At 35.4% G+C, this 21,143-nt stretch overlaps 3 protein-coding genes across 3 annotated transcripts; 2 read left to right on the top strand and 1 right to left on the bottom strand.

The window, feature by feature from the left end:
• Window positions 1-7: 7 nt before the first annotated feature.
• On the top strand, window positions 8-1,568 carry LOC108556694. Its single transcript, XM_017912900.1, has 3 exons — window positions 8-184; window positions 287-767; window positions 991-1,568. Exons 1-3 carry the CDS (start codon window positions 8-10, stop codon window positions 1,200-1,202), a joined length of 870 nt encoding a protein of 289 aa, XP_017768389.1. The 3' UTR covers window positions 1,203-1,568.
• Window positions 1,569-1,963: 395 nt separating this feature from the next.
• On the top strand, window positions 1,964-4,580 carry LOC108556696 (E3 ubiquitin-protein ligase synoviolin A-like). The gene is made up of 5 exons (XM_017912904.1): window positions 1,964-2,232; window positions 2,293-2,385; window positions 2,442-2,594; window positions 2,665-3,681; window positions 3,772-4,580. Exons 1-5 carry the CDS (start codon window positions 2,104-2,106, stop codon window positions 4,432-4,434), a joined length of 2,055 nt encoding a protein of 684 aa, XP_017768393.1. The 5' UTR covers window positions 1,964-2,103; the 3' UTR covers window positions 4,435-4,580.
• Window positions 4,581-6,313: 1,733 nt separating this feature from the next.
• LOC108556698 (eyes absent homolog 2) lies at window positions 6,314-19,455 on the bottom strand. The gene is made up of 10 exons (XM_017912907.1): window positions 18,972-19,455; window positions 17,613-17,659; window positions 8,630-8,980; window positions 8,275-8,557; window positions 8,050-8,212; window positions 7,390-7,655; window positions 7,243-7,332; window positions 6,964-7,178; window positions 6,642-6,886; window positions 6,314-6,577 (listed from the first exon to the last, which is right to left on the bottom strand). Exons 1-10 carry the CDS (start codon window positions 19,053-19,055, stop codon window positions 6,396-6,398), a joined length of 1,926 nt encoding a protein of 641 aa, XP_017768396.1. The 5' UTR covers window positions 19,056-19,455; the 3' UTR covers window positions 6,314-6,395.
• Window positions 19,456-21,143: the final 1,688 nt, after the last annotated feature.

Here is a 21,143-nt window from a genome sequence, read left to right on the forward strand (position 1 = left end):
TGTAGAGATGGCATACGAGCAAACCCTTGTACAAACTGAGCCGCTTAGCCCTACGACAGATCAGCTCGCTAAGAGGTTGAGCAGAGAACTGAAGATTCGGCGATCGAACGAACCTAAAGTATTCAGGTCTCCGAGTGCCAGAAAAATCGGAAGCTTGAGACGCAGATCCCGGGAACGCGACCAGGTAAGATTAAATAGAAATCAGTCTTGGTGCGTGACGAGTTCCGCGTCTAAGTCTGCCCTCCGCAGGGGAAGACCTAATACCGTTCAAACGGGTTTGCCGCAGCCTACGACGGCTGAAGAACCTCCGAAGACACGTTCGAATTCGTTTCATGGTAACAATTCGCCGTCCGTAGTGGCGAATTCGATGACATCGAACTCCTCTACGGTGAGTTGGAAAAGTGCGCAAGGATTTTTCAATGCTACGCCTATGTCTAACCCTGGAGTCACTGAAAACTGTAGGGCGTCGCTGGCGAAGTTGCGCAGTCAAAACGCTGGGATGGTGCTGGCCAAGGCGAAATTGTTTGATAACCTAGTGGATTCAGAGTGTAGTAGCAACAAATCTGGAGAATCCAATTGCGTATCATCTCAAACACGTAGCACCAAAATCGGGGCTCCACGAGTTCTTGACAAGAACAGCAGGATTCAGTCGTTAAAAATGGAGGAGCGCAGAAAGAAGGCTATTTCACCTAGAAAGAGAAATTGCAACAAAAGTCCACAAATTCGAATGCAACGTATCAGCGTGAAGGCGCCACCACCTCAAGAATGTAAGTAAACTTAATTAGCGAATGAACATTATAAGATTTGTTCTTCACATTTCAGTTAAGTTTAATAATTTTAATAGAATATCTTTAAAGTACCTTGTAATGTGTAAATAAGTTGCTTCTCAGTAAATAGTCTATTTTATTACGACTTTGAACCGTGTTTTATACCACTACTATTTTATATAACTACATTCTCTAATTGCATCTATTATAATTGCATTTGTAGATAATATGGATAGGACAATATTGAGAGACTGCAATCGCCGTGGGTCAGAACCAACGACATCCCCAAAATGTGTAACACCCAGAAATGCACCCCAAATCAAGAGGACTTTAAACCCGAAGTCGCCACGCCGAATTTGCAGGACACCGGTTTCCGAAGCTAAACAAACACCGCTCAAAGTAATCGCAACGACGAGGAACACGCATCACTACTAAATTCCTTCTAGCATTCTTATTTTGCTATGCAAGTAGATAGCCCAAAATTCTGCTTTACCAGAGCATGCGAGCATAATTTCGAAAATTTTATTTGATTTTTATAGCAAGGACTTGAATTGATTAAAATTTAACGTTGACTCTATATCGAAATTATGTTCGCATTGTCTCCGAGTATGAAGTAAGGACATAAAGAAAAAAAGAAAGAATTAAGTGGCCATAGTTTATATTTCTTTATATATCGATAGATGTTTTTTTTTATATTTTCGTATATCCGAGAGTGCTGTGCAAACTATGTACATACGCATTGTTAAAGAAAGTTAGAGAGAGAGAGAGAGAGAAAACGAAGTAATCGAATGTTTTATAATTATTATTTTATTTAATAAGTTTTATTGTTTTATCAATTGAATAATTGAAAACAATTACTGTGACTTTTTCCTAGAATATTGTTTTTATACTGTGCTTTTATTTTTTCATATTTTATAATGTAATTATTTGCTTTTGAGTCTTAATAAAAAATGAAGATGTTTATAACAAGGTATATACAATAAATTTATTTTGTAAATTAATCTTTTTTAGGTGCAAAACAAAATAAATAACACGTACCGTATTTGTTAATATCACAAATATGAGTGTATTATCAATATTGATAGGAATATGTAATTGCGTTTGCGATTTGAATTGCACCAATCACGACGTTCCACGCATGTAACTACCATGATTGCTCTCTAGATGTCACTGTTGTTATGACGTTTCTTAGTTGATTTTTTGACATTTAGTGTCATTTAGTGTAAGATAACATATGAGGAATACAAGCGAACGAATGTTGAGTTTGTTAATACTCTTTGTGGCATGTTAAACTGATTGAACTTCAAGTGCTGATAAACAAAAACCAGGCGCCAAGATGCGATCCGTCGGATTTTCGTTACTTGCCCTATGCATGACCGTTTCGGTCGTTGCTAATGCTTACTACCAGAAAAAACAGTTCTATCCTTCTGTAGTATATATTACTAAGTCTAATCCTAGCATGGCTGTAAGTAGTTTATCCCAATAAAAAAACAGTGTATATTATTAATTTTCTTTAATATTGTAGGTCATTTATCTGCAAGCTTTCATATGTGTACTTTTGGCTGGCCGTGTCATGAGAAAAGTATTCTTTGGACAATTGAGGACTACAGAGTTTGAGGTAGTTTGCATAAAGTATGAATCAGAGATGCTTAGAAAGATGGCTTTTTTTTTCAGCATTTGATGGAGAGGTCCTGGTATGCCATCACAGAAACCTGTCTGGCTTTCACTGTTTTTCGAGATGATTTTAATCCCAAGTTTGTATCTCTTTTTACACTGCTGTTGTTCCTGAAATCTTTCCATTGGTTGGCGGAAGACAGAGTTGACTATGTGAGGATTTTTATTCATCCCCTGTTGGGAATACATAAATGATACTAAATGATAATTATTATTATTTCAGATGGAAAGAAGTCCAGTTATAAGTTATATATTCCATTTACGCGTTATGGCACTGCTTTTACTTCTTGGTTCACTTGATATATATTTTGTGGAGCATGCCTACCAACTGACAGTATCCAAAGGGGCTTCTGTCCAGTTAGTCTTCGGATTTGAATATGCCATATTGTTTACCATGGTTATTAACATCATAATCAAGTACACTCTGTATACAGTCGATTTACATAGTGAAACACCATGGGACAATAAGGCAGTATTTCTGCTCTACACTGAGTTAGTAATGGGTTTGATCAAGGTTATTCTCTACATCGCTTTCATGTTCATAATGGTCCGTATCTATACGTTGCCATTATTTGCTTTAAGACCGATGTATTATACAATAAGGAATTTCAAAAAGGCTTTCAATGATGTAATTTTGTCCAGAAGGGCTATCCACAATATGAACACTCTTTATCCAGATGCTACATTAGAGGAATTGCAAGCTGGAGATAACGTTTGCATTATTTGCCGTGAAGAAATGACGGTGGCTTCAAAGAAACTGCCCTGCAATCACATTTTTCACGCTTCTTGTTTGAGGTCTTGGTTCCAGAGGCAACAGACCTGCCCAACCTGCAGATTGAATATTCTGAGAACACCCACTGCAGAGCAGAGGCCAGATCCGCAGAGAGCTCCAAGACCAGCAGTGCCAAATTTGCGCAATGTGAATTTCAATATTCCTAATCCATTTTTGATGTTAAATAACAATTTACGACAACAGGCGGCTGGACTTATCAATCAACAGCAACAGCAGCCGCAAATGCCTGGTGGTATTCCGGTACCACAACCGAACCTCGCTGGTCACCATGGTATTCCTCCACCGGGTATGATTCCATTCATCCCAGTTCCTCCGATAAGATTTATGCAGCCACCGCCTATGCCTCCACCGAATCTATCCAACTTGTCTCCTGAACAGTTGCGTCGTATGGAAGGTCGTGAACGGGAGAACGTTGAGGCCAGGATCCAGTGGCTCAGAAATATTCAAGTAAAGAGATTTTACATTTTCTAATTATTGTTTCCATAAAGTTAATTGCAACACTTGAAGAATGTTTAGTAATTATAAAATATTTTATAGTTGATGCTGGATGCTGCAAATATGATGTTCCAACAATACAATACGGCAGCCGCTATCTCGATGTCCATGCAAAATAACATGGCAGAACGCGCTGACGCTACACCTGGTACTAGTTCTGCTGGGACATCAACCTCCACTCAGGCTTCTCCACCAACCGCATCATCAGAGCCTTCCGAAGGTGGACCTTCAGCTTCTGCTAGCGCATCTTCAACTCCTTCAGTAGCCACATCTTCTGCTACAGCGTCATCTGTATCTGCTTCGTCAGTTGCAACCTCAGCCCCTGTTGCAGCATCGACTTCATCTGCTTCAGCAGCCGGATCGTTGACTCCTCCAGTAGTGAATTCCGCAACTGATGCAGCTGCTGCTTCATCTTCCTCGGTGCACAATGTAAAAGAGTCTATGCCAAGTCCCTCTCGTAATATAACAGTACCGGTCGATAAGAAAAGCGTAAATATATCGGAGGATATCAGCAGCAGCACGCATTGCCCGGAGACTGTTGGTAAGGTATCAGACACGTGTCCCACTACATCAAAGACACTCGAGCCTGCAGATATTTCATCTTCCTCGTCTCAACAACCAGGGGCATCTTCTTCTACCGAGGAGTCGTCTCCAAAGACAGGAGATATGGAGGTGCGAAGACGTAGACTTGAAAAATTCCAATAAAATAAAACAGTAAGAACCACACTCTAAAACGTTGAAAATCACTTCTTATTATTGATCATTTTTAATCTACTGTATTCGTTTTTTTTTTCTTGTTTCTTAAATTACTTCTATTTTCTTTTTAATACGGACTTAAAGATTAAATTATTTTTATATCACCGTTGCTTTTGTTTCGTTTCAGTTTATTTATGAAAGATGTTTACAATGTAATATTTAATTAATGGATTAGTTTCGTTTTTTTTTTCCAGACTGGATTGGTATCAGTTTTCAAATGAAAGAAATAAGAAAAAGTGAAATTATATTAATTACCATTGTGATATAGTTTAAAACAGGGCACATCACCCTGGGTATGTGTGTGTGTGGAAGAACAAGAAATCCTAACAAATATATTCATTTTCCTTTTAATTTTGTATACAATAATTGTATTATTATTATGAGCTTAATTTCGAAGCTACAACTTTTTAATCAATTGTCGAGTCGAGACAATCCCACTGATGATTGATGAATCGGCGGATCGAGGAAGTGGATTACATTCGTTCATAAATATATTAACTTGGGATCGATTTGGTCCAACATATGTGTTTTATTTTATTACTCTATATAAAAATATAAGTATATCTGTATATGGCTATTAGACAACCGTAATAAAATATTTATAAACGAATTTAAAGATTGTAAGAGAATATAGGTATCGGAAATAAAGTATAATTGGTGTCATTTCTTTGGTATTTGTTAATTTTTAAAACTCCTTTCAGAAACTATAACGATTCTTAGAAATATAGCTTATTCTGATGATTGTATATTTTGATCATGGTTTACTTCAGCGTTATCCAAACTGTGAGGCAAGCTTCCCTGGGGAGGCGTCGACTAGTCTAAGGGGAGGAATATTAGTAGCAGTGAGCAATTTTCCAAATATCTGCTAAAGTATAGATACATTCCTGTGCTCTTATCCATATTGCTGTAATACGCGTTCAAAGTTGAAAAACTGAAAAATAACGTTCGAAAAAATAGTGTTTTTACATTTCATTGATTTACTCGAAAACTATATTAGATATAATGAATCCAATGTATCCATATGAAATCTGAATGTTTGTGGAATCCAACAAGTATAGATAAATTTCTGTGCTCTTATCCATATTGCTGTAATACGCGTTCATTTTATGAAATGGAGGGGTGTGGGGAGGCGCCAAATGATTACATACTTTTGAGGGAGGCGTAGTAACATCAAGTTTGGAAACCACTGGTTTACGTTGACAATGAATTGGTAAAGCATAGTATTAACAAAAAAAAACAATTAATCATTGACAGAAAATATGAGTTGATTGGGAAATATGGAAATGAAAATACTTATTGTAAATAAAACATGTATATTTAATTATTTTAAATCAAATAAATTTGCATAAATCTGTACAGTCACAACAAATAGTGATTTGTGAGTGTGCATTCGACAACAACAATGCCGACTAACATTTCGATTTGAACCATTTTTACTGTTTTACCTTCTCTGCCATAAGATATATTAATGATAAACACTTACTCATTCGTTCGCATTATTGTATGTGCATTATAATATTTACATTTAAAAAATCATAGGGATTAATCTTATTCCCTACCTCACATATGTATAATATACATTCATATTTATTCTAGAACGAAAGATCATAATTTATACTATGGATAATTACAATTGCAATTAAAATAAATGCAAAGAAATAATTGTGCTTTAACGAAATTGTATAAAGAAATTAAAATAATATTGGCACATATTCACAAGGGACTTCAACTAAATTTCTTTTTTTTTTGCGATTTTATAGTAATAATAATTTAACTTCTGTCGCGAAGTCATTTAAAATATATATATAATTTGTATAACATATAAAAATCATAACTAAATACATTTATTACAATATTTACGAGATTATGTACAGAATATTAAAAAGCTTTATATTGCGGGTTCGATGCAATCATAAGAAGTCCATGTCGAGGGCGTTGTATAGTGCTGCTATCTCACTGTGACTTGTAATCCTCCAAAAGGGAAAGGTCAATGCTTTGGCTGCTGCCTCTTCATCTTGACCATCACCTATCACCACATAGGTGCACTTCCTTCCAAACCTAGTCACTATTCTTTCGAAACAACTCTCCTTTCCTAAAATTATAAAATAGTGTTATTTGTGACTGGTTCAACAGTTGTTAGGCTGAAATTCGCATACCTATTTTCGTTGCCGAGTAAATGTTATCAATTGGAAAGACTCCTCCAAGTCCAAAGAGCAGCACTTTTGCTAAAGCCGGTACCAGTTGTGTTGTTGTAACGAGTACATTCACGCAATTGCTTCTGGAGTTGATCAACGTTAAACATTTCGTAGCCAACGTTAACCAATTATCAGTTTCCGCTTCGATTTCAGCTCGCAACTGCAGCCATTGTTCTCTTTTCGTAGTTCCCAATAAACCACCAACGCTAAAATGTTTAATAATAAAATGAGTTTTCCAATAATTCTGTAATTTGTGAAATACACTATAACAATCGATAATTACCTATTTCTATAGTTGTTGTATGTGTCTTTGATCTTCCTGTAGCGGAAAGCTAACTTCCTCATCCAATCAACGCCACCTCGAACTCCCGTTGCTAGACACAAGTTTCCACCTCCGCCAGCTGCTGAATGAAAACCATCACTACCGAAATTATAGTTGGACAGGTCCTGGCCATTATCATCCGATGATACATCATCTATGTGAACTTGGTCACAGTCCTAAATGAAAATAACATTACATGAAAATTACTTGTATTTTAATATTTTATTTTGTAGAACAAACCTCAATGTCATTAAAGAAGAAATGGGTGTCAGCCAAATTAAAAACCATCTCCTCCATTCTGAAACCCAGCTGCACAATGCTTTGAGCATCCTGAAACATTTAAAAATTAGTACTTTTTAATGATAGTTGTTTATTATTAATAATAACCTTTTGGTATTTTGATGCATAGCTTCCAGTCAATAAACTATGAAAAATGATGATGGTTTCATCCAAGTCCCAAATGAATACTCTATCTGTGCTGGATTCAGGAGCACTGGGGGATACTGTATTGGTCCTCCTGCCTCGTCCTCTTGTACCCCTGGTCTCAGAACCCAGGCTGCTGCTTGTCGACTCCCTTGACCTCCTTGAACTTGTATCCCCCTTCAATGGGGAAATTGGGCTCTCCACCAATGATACTCCATTTGATGGACTCTCTGAAAAACAATTAAGAATTACTTGGATGAACTCTTAATAGGGAAGCCTTATATTCTCAAATACCTAAGTTTATATACTACTGTTCTTTTTATTCATATAATTATTAAGTATTATTCAAAAGTACACCTTCATCGTCCTCACTTCCACTCGTATCGCTATACGGACACAGCATAATACTACCAGTATTTGTTTGATTTAAACTAGTTTTAAACCGCTGGCAAGTAGCGATTTGCTAACAACTTTAATTAATTAGGTTATGTTTTAGCCGCTGACAGTTCTGTCAAAATGGTGTTAAACTAAGCGCGAGTGCCATCTATTGCATTGCGCATTAAACTAAATTGTATACGACAATTTATGTTTTCAAGCAAAATTTAATTTAAATTTATTAATTACCTGGTAAAGTAGTTGCAGCCAGTTGATAGGTGGATGAAGTGCCGACGCTTCCACTCGAACTGGGTGAACTCACGTATGGTGAGTAGCTTTGGGATGCGTAATAGCTGGAAGTGTACTGAGCAGATTGAGCATCCGTGGGGTATCCTCCGTAGCTTCCGTAATCCTGAACAAAAGATGGAGATGATGAGTATCATTGTATTTTTTGTATGTACTCTGATTACATACCTGAGTTGGGAATCCTTGTGTGAACGAGGAAGAAGGCGGAGTCGTGTACGTGGTGTACGGCGAGTATTGTCCGCATTGTCCGGTGCTTTGGAAAGGAGAGGCCGGTGAAGAGTAAGGGCTGGAAAGATAACTGGAGTTCCCTTTGCAAGCAGGGTTCAGAGACCGCGTGGTTCCTAGTGTCGTATATGGATAGGAAGGAGTGTTATAGAATGACGAGGTGGCGGGGTTCATGTAGGTGGCCGCAGCAGTTGCTGGGTTTGTCGTTCCATAGGCTTGCTGCATGCTAATAAATAATAAGAAAGAAAAAACAAACGTTAGTAAACGTATTTTAGATGTCTCATTCTAGTCTTCGTACCTATTGTAATACTGATGTGCCGAAGTGTACGATTGTGAATAGTCTTTATCGTAGACGGCGCCCAGGTCAACAGCTGCCGTAGCTGCAGTGTAGAAGTTTGATGGATCTTGCGAGAGGGCTGCCACCTCGGAGTCGGCTAATCCGGGACTCCGCAATTCGCTTTTCACGCCGTCCGTCAGGATGGACCATGACGACGGTAAATGTGATGAGCTTATGCAGGAAGTCGCAGTTGGCGTCGAAAGTTGGTTAACGTTTAGGTGATTCGTGGATAACGATGCACTAACTGGAGGACTACCGCAGGTGGAAGAAGAATGTGCACTCTGTGGGCTACAAGTTGTGTCTGCCACCAATCTGTAAATGAAAAAGAAAATATTTTATTTATTTAATCAATTACTCGAACTATTTAGAACGAAAATAATATTTTAAATACTAATGTTATTATTAATATGATGATGTGAGTGAAAGTAAATCGGATATTTTATAAAGATTATAGATGCAAAGAATCTGCCGCAAATTGGACAATTTATGTTTACTTCGAAGATAATCCCACATTCTGGTGGGTTATGTAGAGCCACGCGAGTGGAGCGTTTTCAACTACAAATGGTTGATGCGATAAGGTCGAGGCTTTATTTAGTTGTAATGGAATTAATCCACGGCCCGACGAGATTGCGTGAAGAGTAAAATATGTACAGGACGGACAGAGTATGCATGAGTGCAAGAGAGTAGGAGAGAGAGAGAGAGAGAGTGAGATGAGAAAGGAGGAAGAAACAAAGAAGCGAGATGGATGAGGATAATAAAACAGACGAAGGTAGGTGGGCACACCACACCACGACCTGGAGGTCCGACGTGTTATGTGACAAAACAACCAGAACGAATTGATCAAGATTAAGTTCCGTGTTTTTAATTGTTCACTCGACCAAAATTTTTGATGAAATATTGCGGCCCGAACCTCGTGACCAACAACCAAGGGCCCGAAAACATGCCTATCTCTCTCTCTCTCTTCACTTTTCCTGTTGTCCTCTCTCGTTCCCTTCGCCTTCTTCTTCGACCGCATCGGTTTCCAGCCGATCGGAGCGGAGATCAGCATTTTGGGTGGTCAAAAATTCATTAGAAATTAATCACAAACGATTGAGTTCCCCCCAACGTGTTTTATCCTCTTTTTCGTCGAGTTTTCAGTTACAGCGGAGACCATCTCTCGCCCCCTCCCGTCCTTAATAAGACGACGCACAATAAAACGCGAAGCCGTAAAAGCGCCATCAAAACTTGGTAACAACTCGGCATAAATTTTAAAACCGAACCGAAGCCCTGCAGGAGGGAAGAATCCCACCTTCCTTATCACTGCAGCGTATCTAACATAACAGAAAACAAAAGCAAAACCGCAACATTATCCACAAATCCGTTCCTAACTAACTAAGTAAATAGTTTTGTTTACTATTCGCTAAGTGCGGTAGCTAAGCAACACATATGATGACGATAAGCCGATTAGGCTGGAGCAGTTGACATAATTATACCTGGCCATCAACACTACTGATCGATGGGCTTCAGTCCAATTGTTAATCGATTCGAATTCAGATTGTTCTTGATATTTCGAAAGAGGAAAAATCTTTCGTCGCTTCGCGGCTTAAAATACACCTTCGAGTGACATGATGCACGTCACTTGGCCTGTCACTCGGCTTGGACAGGGAGAAGATGAAGAACAAGAAGATTTTAAAAGAAGATGAAACATTCACCGTTTCCGTTGCTCCAAAGAGAGATGGTAACAAAGGCGGGATTTGCATCGACTCCCTCCTTACGGTTTTCTAACACCCGCACCAAAGGCTTTCCAAGAAACCCATGCGCTTTGTCTCCCGTCCAATTTATTACGAACACCATTTTCATTTCTTATTTATTTTCACATTTATATGTCTACTTCCCAACGGCCTGAGCCATGCCAGAATTCTGTAGGCTTGTCATTTTCGGAGACTGAAACAAATGACACGTCGCCCAAGTCATCTATTCACGTTCAGTCCGGACCACCTCACGCTTTTTCTTCATCTCATAAAAAAAATACACAAAAATACACCATAACATCAAAACCTATAATCTGCTCGAATGCTATAAAATAACAATACATGCATTTTCTTAGACACATTTGTAAATAATGTTCCAAATATTCAGAATGAAATTAGTAATCGAATACGCCTATAAAAGATGATGTATCAGTAGGTAATAAAATAACTATAAGTTATTAATTTTAAGGCAAGTATTTATTGAAAATTATTAGAATAGTAATAACTTCATCAAAATCGGTAATATCAGATTTATTAAATGCAAAAAAAAATAGGCATAAGGTGTAGAAATTAAAATATTATTTGCTTGAAATGTTGCAGAATAAAATGAAACGAGAAACACTGAGAGCAAATGGGAAATTTAAAGATAATTAGAGTGGAATCGCTAGTTATAAATAGACGCTATGCGTTTGAAAGGCAGAAAACGGCAGAAGAGAATAAATAAAGTAAAAATGAGGTCGTTTTTGGTGAAACATGTTGAGCCGGGCTGGCTGGCTGTGGCACAGGTTTTAGCTGTGAAAACAACAAGTGTCAACTGTATATAAGTTAATGGTGGTGGTTAACGATGAAGAGAAGGATGAGGAGGAGGAGGCCGGGAACGAAAGGAGTCCCGACAAAGACGGAGGGCGACTTTCCTTTACATTTGGTCCACACATGTTGGCTGGTAGCTCTCCTCATCGTCGAACTTCATCATCATCATCATCATCTGAAGCCGATGAGTGAACAAACGCTGGCCGAGGCATTCTTTGTTTTCTTGGTCTAGTTTTTAAGATTAGGAAGTTCGTTTAGTTAAACAAACAGAAAAACATTATTATGCCTTTCCATCACTGACAGATATATCACTTGGCTCGCTTCTTTTAACTCTTTTTTTTTGTCCTGTCTCTCTCTCTCTCTCCTGGATTACTTTTTAAATACTTCACATTGCAGCTTTATTTATACAACACCGTCGGCCCCAGAATCCAAACAAATAAATTTCCAGTCCATAATGATGACGATCAAAATGTATCTTTAAACGCTGCATTTATTGTTAAAAAACATTTCGAAAATTGATCTTGTGTTCCGGAAAATACACTGAATTTGTTCAGTATTTAATTTTGGCACTGGTCCCTACTAATTTAACACAATAATTGTGCGTGCATCACAAACAAACAAATAAATTTATAATTACCCGTAATTAGTGCACAATTTGCAAGAATTGATCGGAATTAAACTAAATCAACATTCCGGAATTCGATTACAATTCGCACATTTAATTAATGACTATGTAAAACATCATCATTTATTATATATATTCACAAACGATAATCAGACCAAATACTCAAATATTAATTATATTCATGATAAACTTTAAAACAAATTGTTACTTTAAGAAATGATACATGTTATGACATTTATGAAGTTTCAGTAATATGAATTAAATAATTTTGATAGTTTCATTGTTTAATAAAATAGAGAGAATTTGTATAAAAAAAGGAAATAAACTGTCAAGTGTCAAATGGGGGGAAAGGGGAACGAGTAGCGTTTGTTAACGTACAGTGTATGAAGCGGGGAAAGAAAAAGGAAACAGTATTTATAGTTTTAAAGCTGTTAGTTTTGCCGTGGAACGAGTGTTTGGGTTGTAGGTAAATAGCCTTGTCGTTTGAGGGAATCTTTGAAATAATATAAATACAGGAGAAGAGGAGAGTAAAAATTTCCCCAGGCAGGTTTATATTTACTCATCCATTTCAGTTAAATACTATTTTACTACCAGGCTGCGAACAGCTTGACAGGGTATATTGGAAGGAAGACGGAGCAAAATGAATCTCTCGGTTTTCTTTCTCGTGCTCGAAACTCTCGAATGTGTATGTATGTGTGTAACGTACTTCGTCGTTAACTGCTCGATGTTTCATCTCCAGTTTTAAGATTATAATGGGCCTCTAAACAATGAAATCAAAACTTCGCGCCTGGAGTTAAACACGAACCATGGGATATAAATCACGTCGCCGGTTGCCAAAGTACGTGGATATCTGGCTGTGTTTTCCGTTTGCAGAATAATATCAGAAACGAGTAGGTGTGTGTTTAATTAACGCCTTATCGCCGTTGCGCGATCGCAAGCGGAATTCTTATCCGTCCTCTCGTTGGGATTCTCGTGTTTCCTCCTCCTATGGATCCAACGTTGGACGAAGGATGGCTGTTTGGAGAGTACAGGAAGAGAGTACGAGACGAACGGAGATGGAGCTATCTCACGTTGCGTGTGTATAAATTAAACGAGAGTGTGAATATTGCACATATCTGGCGTGCCTGGACTCCCTTCAGTACATGAGCTAGTCGTGTCTTTCCGTTTGACACACATCCATTAGTTAAGTTAATGGATGTTCGGCCGGAGATATAAATTGTTCGGTTCCCAGATTAAAATTTGATAAAACTCCGAAAACTGTTGTAGATACAAGATAGTAGCCATCAATGATCACGATACATAAATTCTCCTCGCTTCAAACAAACACACCAAAACAGAAAAACAAACAACGAAATAAAGAAGATGAAATCGTGGACAAGTGGGAAAAGGCTAGGGAGAATCATTCGAACGTGTGCATGAGAGAGACATTTGTTATATACCTTGTCTTCTTTTTCATTCATCTCACCTCGTTTATTCTCAGGCACGCACGTAAAACGCGACAAGAAATAAACTGAATCCATACAAAAGGAACCTGCCTTTCAATTTGTACTCGTTTCGACCATGTCGCCGGTTTCATTTCTTAGGTTAGCTGTCAGATTAATCAGCTGTTTACGCTTGACGCCATCTTGTTGATATTCGAAATGCCACCATATTTAGTTCTTCTTAATTGTTCAATTGCTCATTAAGATTTCTTTATACAGTGCTGTGCAATAATTTCTTTCAATTTCACAAATGTCATTACAATACGTATCAATATAAATTGTCATTTATGAATTAAAACTTAACAAGTACTTGTTTCTGCAATTATACAAATTGCCATTTTTCTTTTGCATTTTTCACATAATTGAAATGTATAATTTATAATGATGATAATTATAAATAAACGTTTTCAGTTATAACTGCGCGAATATAAATATAAAACAGAAAGTGATGTAAATGTCATAGATAATGATGCGAAGATGTTATGTATTGGAAGGAATAAATGAATATTGGACACACAAAATGTGTGTTTCTTTGGGAGGCGTTAGATTGAGAGACGAAAGAGAAGTAGAGAAAAAAAGATACCACACACACACACACTACGAATGATGTGGAGCCCAAGAGCAGCAATAAGATGAAAAAGCGAGGAGGCGAGTGATTAATAATTTATTTCAATCCTCGATTCCACTCAACGCAAACACATCCATTCCACTTGTAAGCTAAATAAATTAATCGGATTACGAGCTACATTATCACATCTTTACTAAAATGTAAAAAGGAATGTACTAACGCGTTTTAAGTATCGAAAGTAATCCAAATTTGTGAAGCTCAATTATGAAAATTTATTATTTTGAAGTCTAAAGTTAAGATTGATTTTATTAAATAGCGTGCAAACTAATAAATTCTCAAATTGTAGTGTTTTTTAAGTTAATTATTAATAATTGTTTACTGAACTCTAACATGACGTGTTGTTTCAGAAAAAAGTAAGTGTATTCATTGTTTTAGAACATCTAAAATGCTATGTAAAATTTAAATTTATTGTTTCAAATGAAATTATTTATTTTGTTAAGTTATGAAATCTTTGTACGATAAAAATCAAAGTTTATTGTTTCAAAGTTGAAAGTGAATGCTTATTTAATTGAATTAGAAAATCCAAAATGCTATGTAGACTAATAAAGTCACAATTTATTGTTTCAACGTCGCAACCGGAATGTCTTTTGAAAGCGAATATTTTGTGGTATAGTTTAGTATTTTTCTTGGAAACTATGGGCTAAGCCCTCATCATTCATCATCGACGCAAATTCCGAAAATTCTCTTCTCTTTTTTGTTTGTTCTAGTTCGTCATGTATCCTTTTTTTGCCGTTACTGTAATGTATGTGTGTTTCGTTTCATCCATAAATTTTCGAATTTTGCTCCGTGTCCGATTTTGTGACATATGCAAAGCGGCCGGGTCAAAACCCAAAAAACCTTTCTGCTTCTTCCAAACCTCCTCCACCTTCTCTTTTTCATCGTCCTCTTTCCATGTTTCGGGCGGCAGCCGCCGTCGGAACAGAAACAAACGGCGTAGACTCAACACTCGAGGAGTGCCCAAAGGAAAGAGAGAAAAATAAAACAACGCGAATTGAAAGAGGAAAAGTAAATAACAAAGAGCGTTTGGTCAGCACAACAAAAAAAAGAAAGAAACAAAGAAAGAACTGTAATTTTCAAACAACTCGCAATAAATTATATGGGCAAATTACGTAGGCAGAGCTACGGAAATCATTTCAGTTCGTCTTTCGGTTTATTTGGCCGTAAATTACTTTTAATCGTTGCAGCCATTTTATACTTTGGTGAAATTAATAAATTTCAGGAGAACCACAAAAAAAATATATATTTAAGTAAATATATGTACAAATGTCCGAAAAGAGACGAGCCATAAATTTCCGATTAGATTGCCTAAACTCGAAGACTTGCCAGAGATGAAGACGGAGAACGAAACGGAGAAAAAAAAACATTTCGAAGGAGAAAAAAAATATATATATGAGAGGAATACGAGGAGAAGCAGACGAAGAAAATAAGAAACGGTACAAAAATATATATTACATAATTTATAGGCGCTTTCAGAATTAATTTTATTGTTTGTGAAAAACAAATCTGTCGATTCATAAATTTTCTAAATAGTAATAATAAATAAAATAATTTCTACATTTTCATCAAATTAATTGACATCTAAGAGCAATATAAAAAAGCAAAACAAAAATAACTAAAATCTTAAATTATTATTACTATTTGGATTTATTAATTTATAAGTAAAAGCAAATTGGTGTAATTGCTTTCACCTTTCTTTATACGAATCTTTAAAAAAGAGTTTATTAACAATTAGTAACTGTTTATAATAGATAACTCTCATGTGAATCACTTGAAAATACTGAGTTTGTAACTCGTTATAATATTAGAGATGCTTATAATCACTTCAGCCGCAAATTAATTCAATTAAATTTAACATAATAAAACAAGAATTTAAAAGAATTTGTATGCGTTTTCTATATATTTAATCATTTTATTGAAAATTTAATTATAATTCTTTTGAGTATGTTTACATATTTACCACAAACAAATTAAAGATTCATAATAAAATGTTTGAATAGAAATATTCGTCTCACATATTTAATTTCAAATTGATATGTTTCATAATTCCGGAGAAGCGAGCAATCAATTTAGATATATAAATAAAATATATGAAAGGCTTTTAATCGATTACAACCGAAGGAATATAAATATATTACTTTTTTTTTGTTCTTGTATCCTCGTTCTGAAGATTAGCTTCGCGATAAGGAAGAACATACATTAATCTGGTGTTCCTTCTGCTTGTACCTTTTTTCTTCCTTCACGTTTGTTGCTGCTGCTTCTGAACAGCACGATATGAATTATGATGTTTTAAGAGACACGAAATCGATTCAGGGCGGGAGGGGGCGAAGTGCTTGAAGAGTGTGAAAGGAAGATGAGGAACAACAGAGGGAAAAAAGGTTGTTTCCTATTATGTCAAGGATGGTACACATTGTTCGGGCCACCGTCGTTCAAAGATGTTGTCTTCACGGTAGCCTCGTTTAGTGTCTCCATAAGTTTGCGCCCCCATTGTGTTTCCCGGCATGCCCATCGCCCGAGGGACAAAGCCGTATCCTCCCTGGGTCCCAAAATCCTGGACACAGACACGAAGGAGGCGGAGACGCGACTTCCTCCTCACATCCTGTGAGAATCTCTCTTCCCAACTCATTATGTTCTTTCTCTCTCCACGCATTATGCTTCACGTCAATAGAACTTTACTACTTCTGACATTTACGTAACATAGACTGCTTCTGTTTCTAATTACATGATACGATTAACATTGCACTTGAAATAAAGACAAAATTGAAATTCCAAATTTGTCTTACATTTATCCGTACAATGTCCAACGGTTTGAGACACATTTCCTAATAAGAAGTAAATTTTTGATTTTTACCTTATATAGGGTAGAACTTATTTTTGTTGGTAATTGATATAAAATGATAACTGAAATTGTAATATCGTAACATTTTGCATAGGCTAGAGCAGATTTGAGTTATTTCGAATTGAATAACGTTCAATCTTAAGATAGATCGAAGTGGGGATGTTTGTACTTATTTTGGGTGCATTCCAATTGTCGTTTTTCATCTCTTCGTGTTTCTTTTCGCAAGTTTTCCCCTTTGTTCGATCCCATTTCATCGAGCATACGGCATTTTAAGAGCGCACCGTTAATTTTTAATGGCTTTCGCGAATCAAATTTTCCTCCGCCCGCACTAATTTTGGATCCGGTTACCAAACGGCGGTGCGTTTTATTTCCAGCCCGGATCCCCGTCAATAGAAAACAATTCCGGCTATTTCTATATCTCTTCTATTTCCTTTCAACTTGTCAACCCTTTTTAGAAAAATGCAATTTTCTAACGTACTCCGAAATTTAAATCGGTATTTCGTAGTATGTCTTGATATAATTTGTGTTTGTCGAAAAGGTTTAAAAATTTTGTGAAGCGAAAAAATAAGGAGCAAGATAAAATAAAATAAAGATGATGATGTTAAAAAGGGGGTCGAGAAAACAGGCTCGGAGACGTTATTTTAATGTATGTTGAAGGAGAGATTTTTAACTGCGTCCCTCACGGGACGTGCGTTCCTTTCGGTCCGAGGGAATGTGACAAGCAAGAAGCGGAGGAAAACATCTTTGTGGACAAAGTGGATAAAATGTAAAGGCGAAGAGAATAAAAAAATGTGTAAAGACCACGAAAGAGGTCCAAGAAGTGGGACTACTCACCGATCTCTATCTGCATCTGGGGTCGATTCCGTCCGCGCCCTTTTCACCTGAAACACACGTAACAATGCACACAAATATTAGTCGAATCCAATGAAATATTACTTAATATATAATACACAATCAATGATATAATTTCATATACATTAACTATACATCCCTGACTTCAACCTGACATTGCAATATAAATAAAAAACAAAATATTTAGTTAATATTATTCTAATAATTAAGTTTTTTTTTCTCTAAAATATTCAAATAGAAAACTTTTTCATAAAACAAATGAATTAATCTATAATAACTACCTAAATAAATGTAATTTTTACATGTTATAAATGAATGCAATTAATTGCAACTAAATCTTTTCCATATTATAAAGTTTAATTTAATGAATTATTAAGTTCTTATTTCACGCGATAAAAAGGGTTTCCGTCTTACTCGAGCATAGATATCTTCGAATTTCTTCCACTAAAATTACGAATTTCTCCTATTCAAATTAAAATTATATAATGTTATCAATCAAAATATCAACCGAAATTAAAATCTAATTTAATAAAAAAAAACATTTTAATTATTACATGTTTCGAATTAAGGCAATAGTATTTTTTATCTAAGTTGTCTTGACTAATTGATTGTTTTAATTGTTCTATAAGTTACGCTCAAATGTTTTTTAGTTTATTAATATTATATAATTAAATAAGGTTGGCAAATAATGGAACTATAAGCATTTTAAATAAAATTAATAACTTAAAACATCTTTAATTGGACAAGTGAAAGAATTATAAAAAAAAACCGTAGTAGTCTTGTGAATAAGAAAATAAAAGTTCAAACAAATGAGGATTAGCAAAAAATGGATTGCAAAGATTTGACTTCTCGATTCGTAGAAGACATAATTCATCTTATATTGATTGATAAATGACTAATTACAATAATAAATTAACGCAATTAATTTCATTTGAAAAATATTCATTCAGCGTCATGTTCATATTAATAAGGAAATCAATTAATTTAATTTAATTAAGAAAAACTAATTAGACTCGCATTTAAATTTAATTAGGAATATTATTATTTAGGAGTATTTATATTTCAAGTGTAATTTATAAAGAAAACTTTAACAAAAACATAGATGCGAAGTATAATTAAAAATAATTAAATTTCATTGGTATGATTTAATTAATTGGAACAAGTGTATGCAAAACTTTATAATTTAGTATCAATTGAAAACCGAAGAGATAAAGATGACGGCAATGCTGTTAACAATTTTCTGGTTAATTTACTTATGCAATTAAAAGAAACTGTTTTGATTAAGTTCTCATAATCACGAGAGATTTAAGATTATTACTAATAGATTTTCGTGATATCTACCTTTGGTTCGCACATCTTGTCTATCATTGTGCATCTTGCGTTATTGTTGGAATTCAAGTAATTGTACGGCATTAAAGTCACCATTTTTTGGCACCCGTCGGCACCCACAACTTCTGGTCCACTGTGGCTCGCCAAAGCGAGACTACCGATCGCACGGATTTCGTGAAAATCTAGTATATATTTGTACGTACAGAACAAAACACGAGAAGGATTCGTTACAAAACACTCCTAACTTGTAAGTTGAAAACTTAACAAAATAAAACAAAAACTGTACACGCGCAGGTTACGCAACGCAAGTTCCTTGTTGTTTCTACGCTTTTTTTATGCAATATATATGTATATAAAGTTAAGTTTGTTTATTTTTTTTACAATATATCAATTCTGTCAGAAGAAAATCCAAAATTCACGCATTTCACTTGTTTTTCAGCTGTCACTTGGATTGGTTATTTCGCGAACTTTCGTTGTTTGTTGTTGTTATGGTTATTGAAAAAAAACGAGATGTTGCAAGTGCGAGAGTTGGCGTGCGACTGGAGAGCTTCCAGGGAACGGGACCTAGGCTCGAGGCCGGGGGACGACGATGCGCCCCCTGGCGTCCGGCGCCGACAATCTAGGACGAGGGGACCCCGCGCACTCGTCCTTCCAAGGACCAATGATACAGTTTGCTCTTAAAAGGTAGGACGAACTGTGTCTGCCCAATACAATTCCTCTTCATTTGTTATCCATTAGTGCCCTTTCGCCTGAGCGGCACACGAGAGCGATTTGACGAAAGAGAAATTTTCTTATTTTACTTCACTTTACTATAACTGATACTTAATATTTTACAATAGTTAATTTATTTCGAGAACTTATAGATATTTGCTAAAATAAGTTCTATTAATAAATGGATATAATAAAGATTGTTCAAAAATAATTGACAATAAAATATTGAGTTTGTAATAAAAATTTATTAGTTGAAGTGTGATTGTTATTTAAGTATAATATTTTAATAATCAATAGCCCTTTGTATCGGTTGATTTTTTTTACGACTGATGAAATAAGCATTATTTTTTTTAATAAATATATTTTATTTCCTTTCAACTCGACTTATTCTAAAAGTTTTTTTTATTTTGAGTTCAATTTAAAATTGATTAAATGAATAATAAAACTATAGTTCAAGAAGATTTCATGTTACTCTCAAAAAATAAAAAATGAAAATGAAACATTTGCCAAATATCAATGTCAGAATATTTCAAAAAGAATAATGAATGTAATTTTTGTATATTTGTGACAATTTGAAAAATTGGAATTACGCCAAACCGTATAATATGTTCTTTATGAAAAGTCCGTATGAAAATTGATTGAAAATGATGATTGTTTTTTTTTATTCTTTTTCTAATGTTGAAACATTTATTTATTGTTTTATAAACAAATTTTTGATAATTAATAATATATAATATTTCTTGGTATAATAGTTTAAACCGTTTAAATTCAATTACATTTAATATTTGTACACGTTTTAGATTCTCATCCGGAATATTTGATGTGAAATTTTAGAATCACCACTTTGCTTGGGTATATTTACGCATAGAGTGTGTAGCATATGCAATATCGATTAATTTTTTTTCTCTCCCCGGATTGAGTCATTAGCTTGTGCGATAGGAGGTTATGATAATTGGACGGTTTGGAAAATGTGATGAATGATGATGAGGTTGTTAATGATTGATCCACCCCTTCCCAAGGGAACACTCGTCGCCGAACTCTCTGGATAAATGAGCGAAGTGCTCGTCCGTACTAAAACGAGAGAGAGAGAGACGGATGTACGACTAATTGAATGAAAGAGAGAGAGAGAGAGATAAATAGATATAGAGAATCGATGGAAAACAAAACATAATGTGAAACAACAACGGCATTCTATCGCTGCCAGCCAACGTTCGTTCGTTATTTATGGTATTCGAAATTCAGAGAAATCTTCTCAAATGTGTTTATTAAATTAATCACTCAATTATAGAAACGCACACAGCTTAATTAATGGGATTGAGAGAGATAGTTGGGGAAAAAAGGAAAAGTCACTATTTTTTTTTAAATAGTGAGTTGTAAATCAAATCACAAACTTGATTTGGCGTTTTTATTATCTTTCCAATAGCTTTAATTTATAACTGTATAAAATGAATTGAATAATTTTCATTCGTGACT

Source organism: Nicrophorus vespilloides, unplaced genomic scaffold (assembly GCF_001412225.1).
Source record: "Nicrophorus vespilloides isolate i.1.1-1 unplaced genomic scaffold, Nicve_v1.0, whole genome shotgun sequence".
Taxonomy (NCBI): domain Eukaryota; kingdom Metazoa; phylum Arthropoda; class Insecta; order Coleoptera; family Silphidae; genus Nicrophorus; species Nicrophorus vespilloides.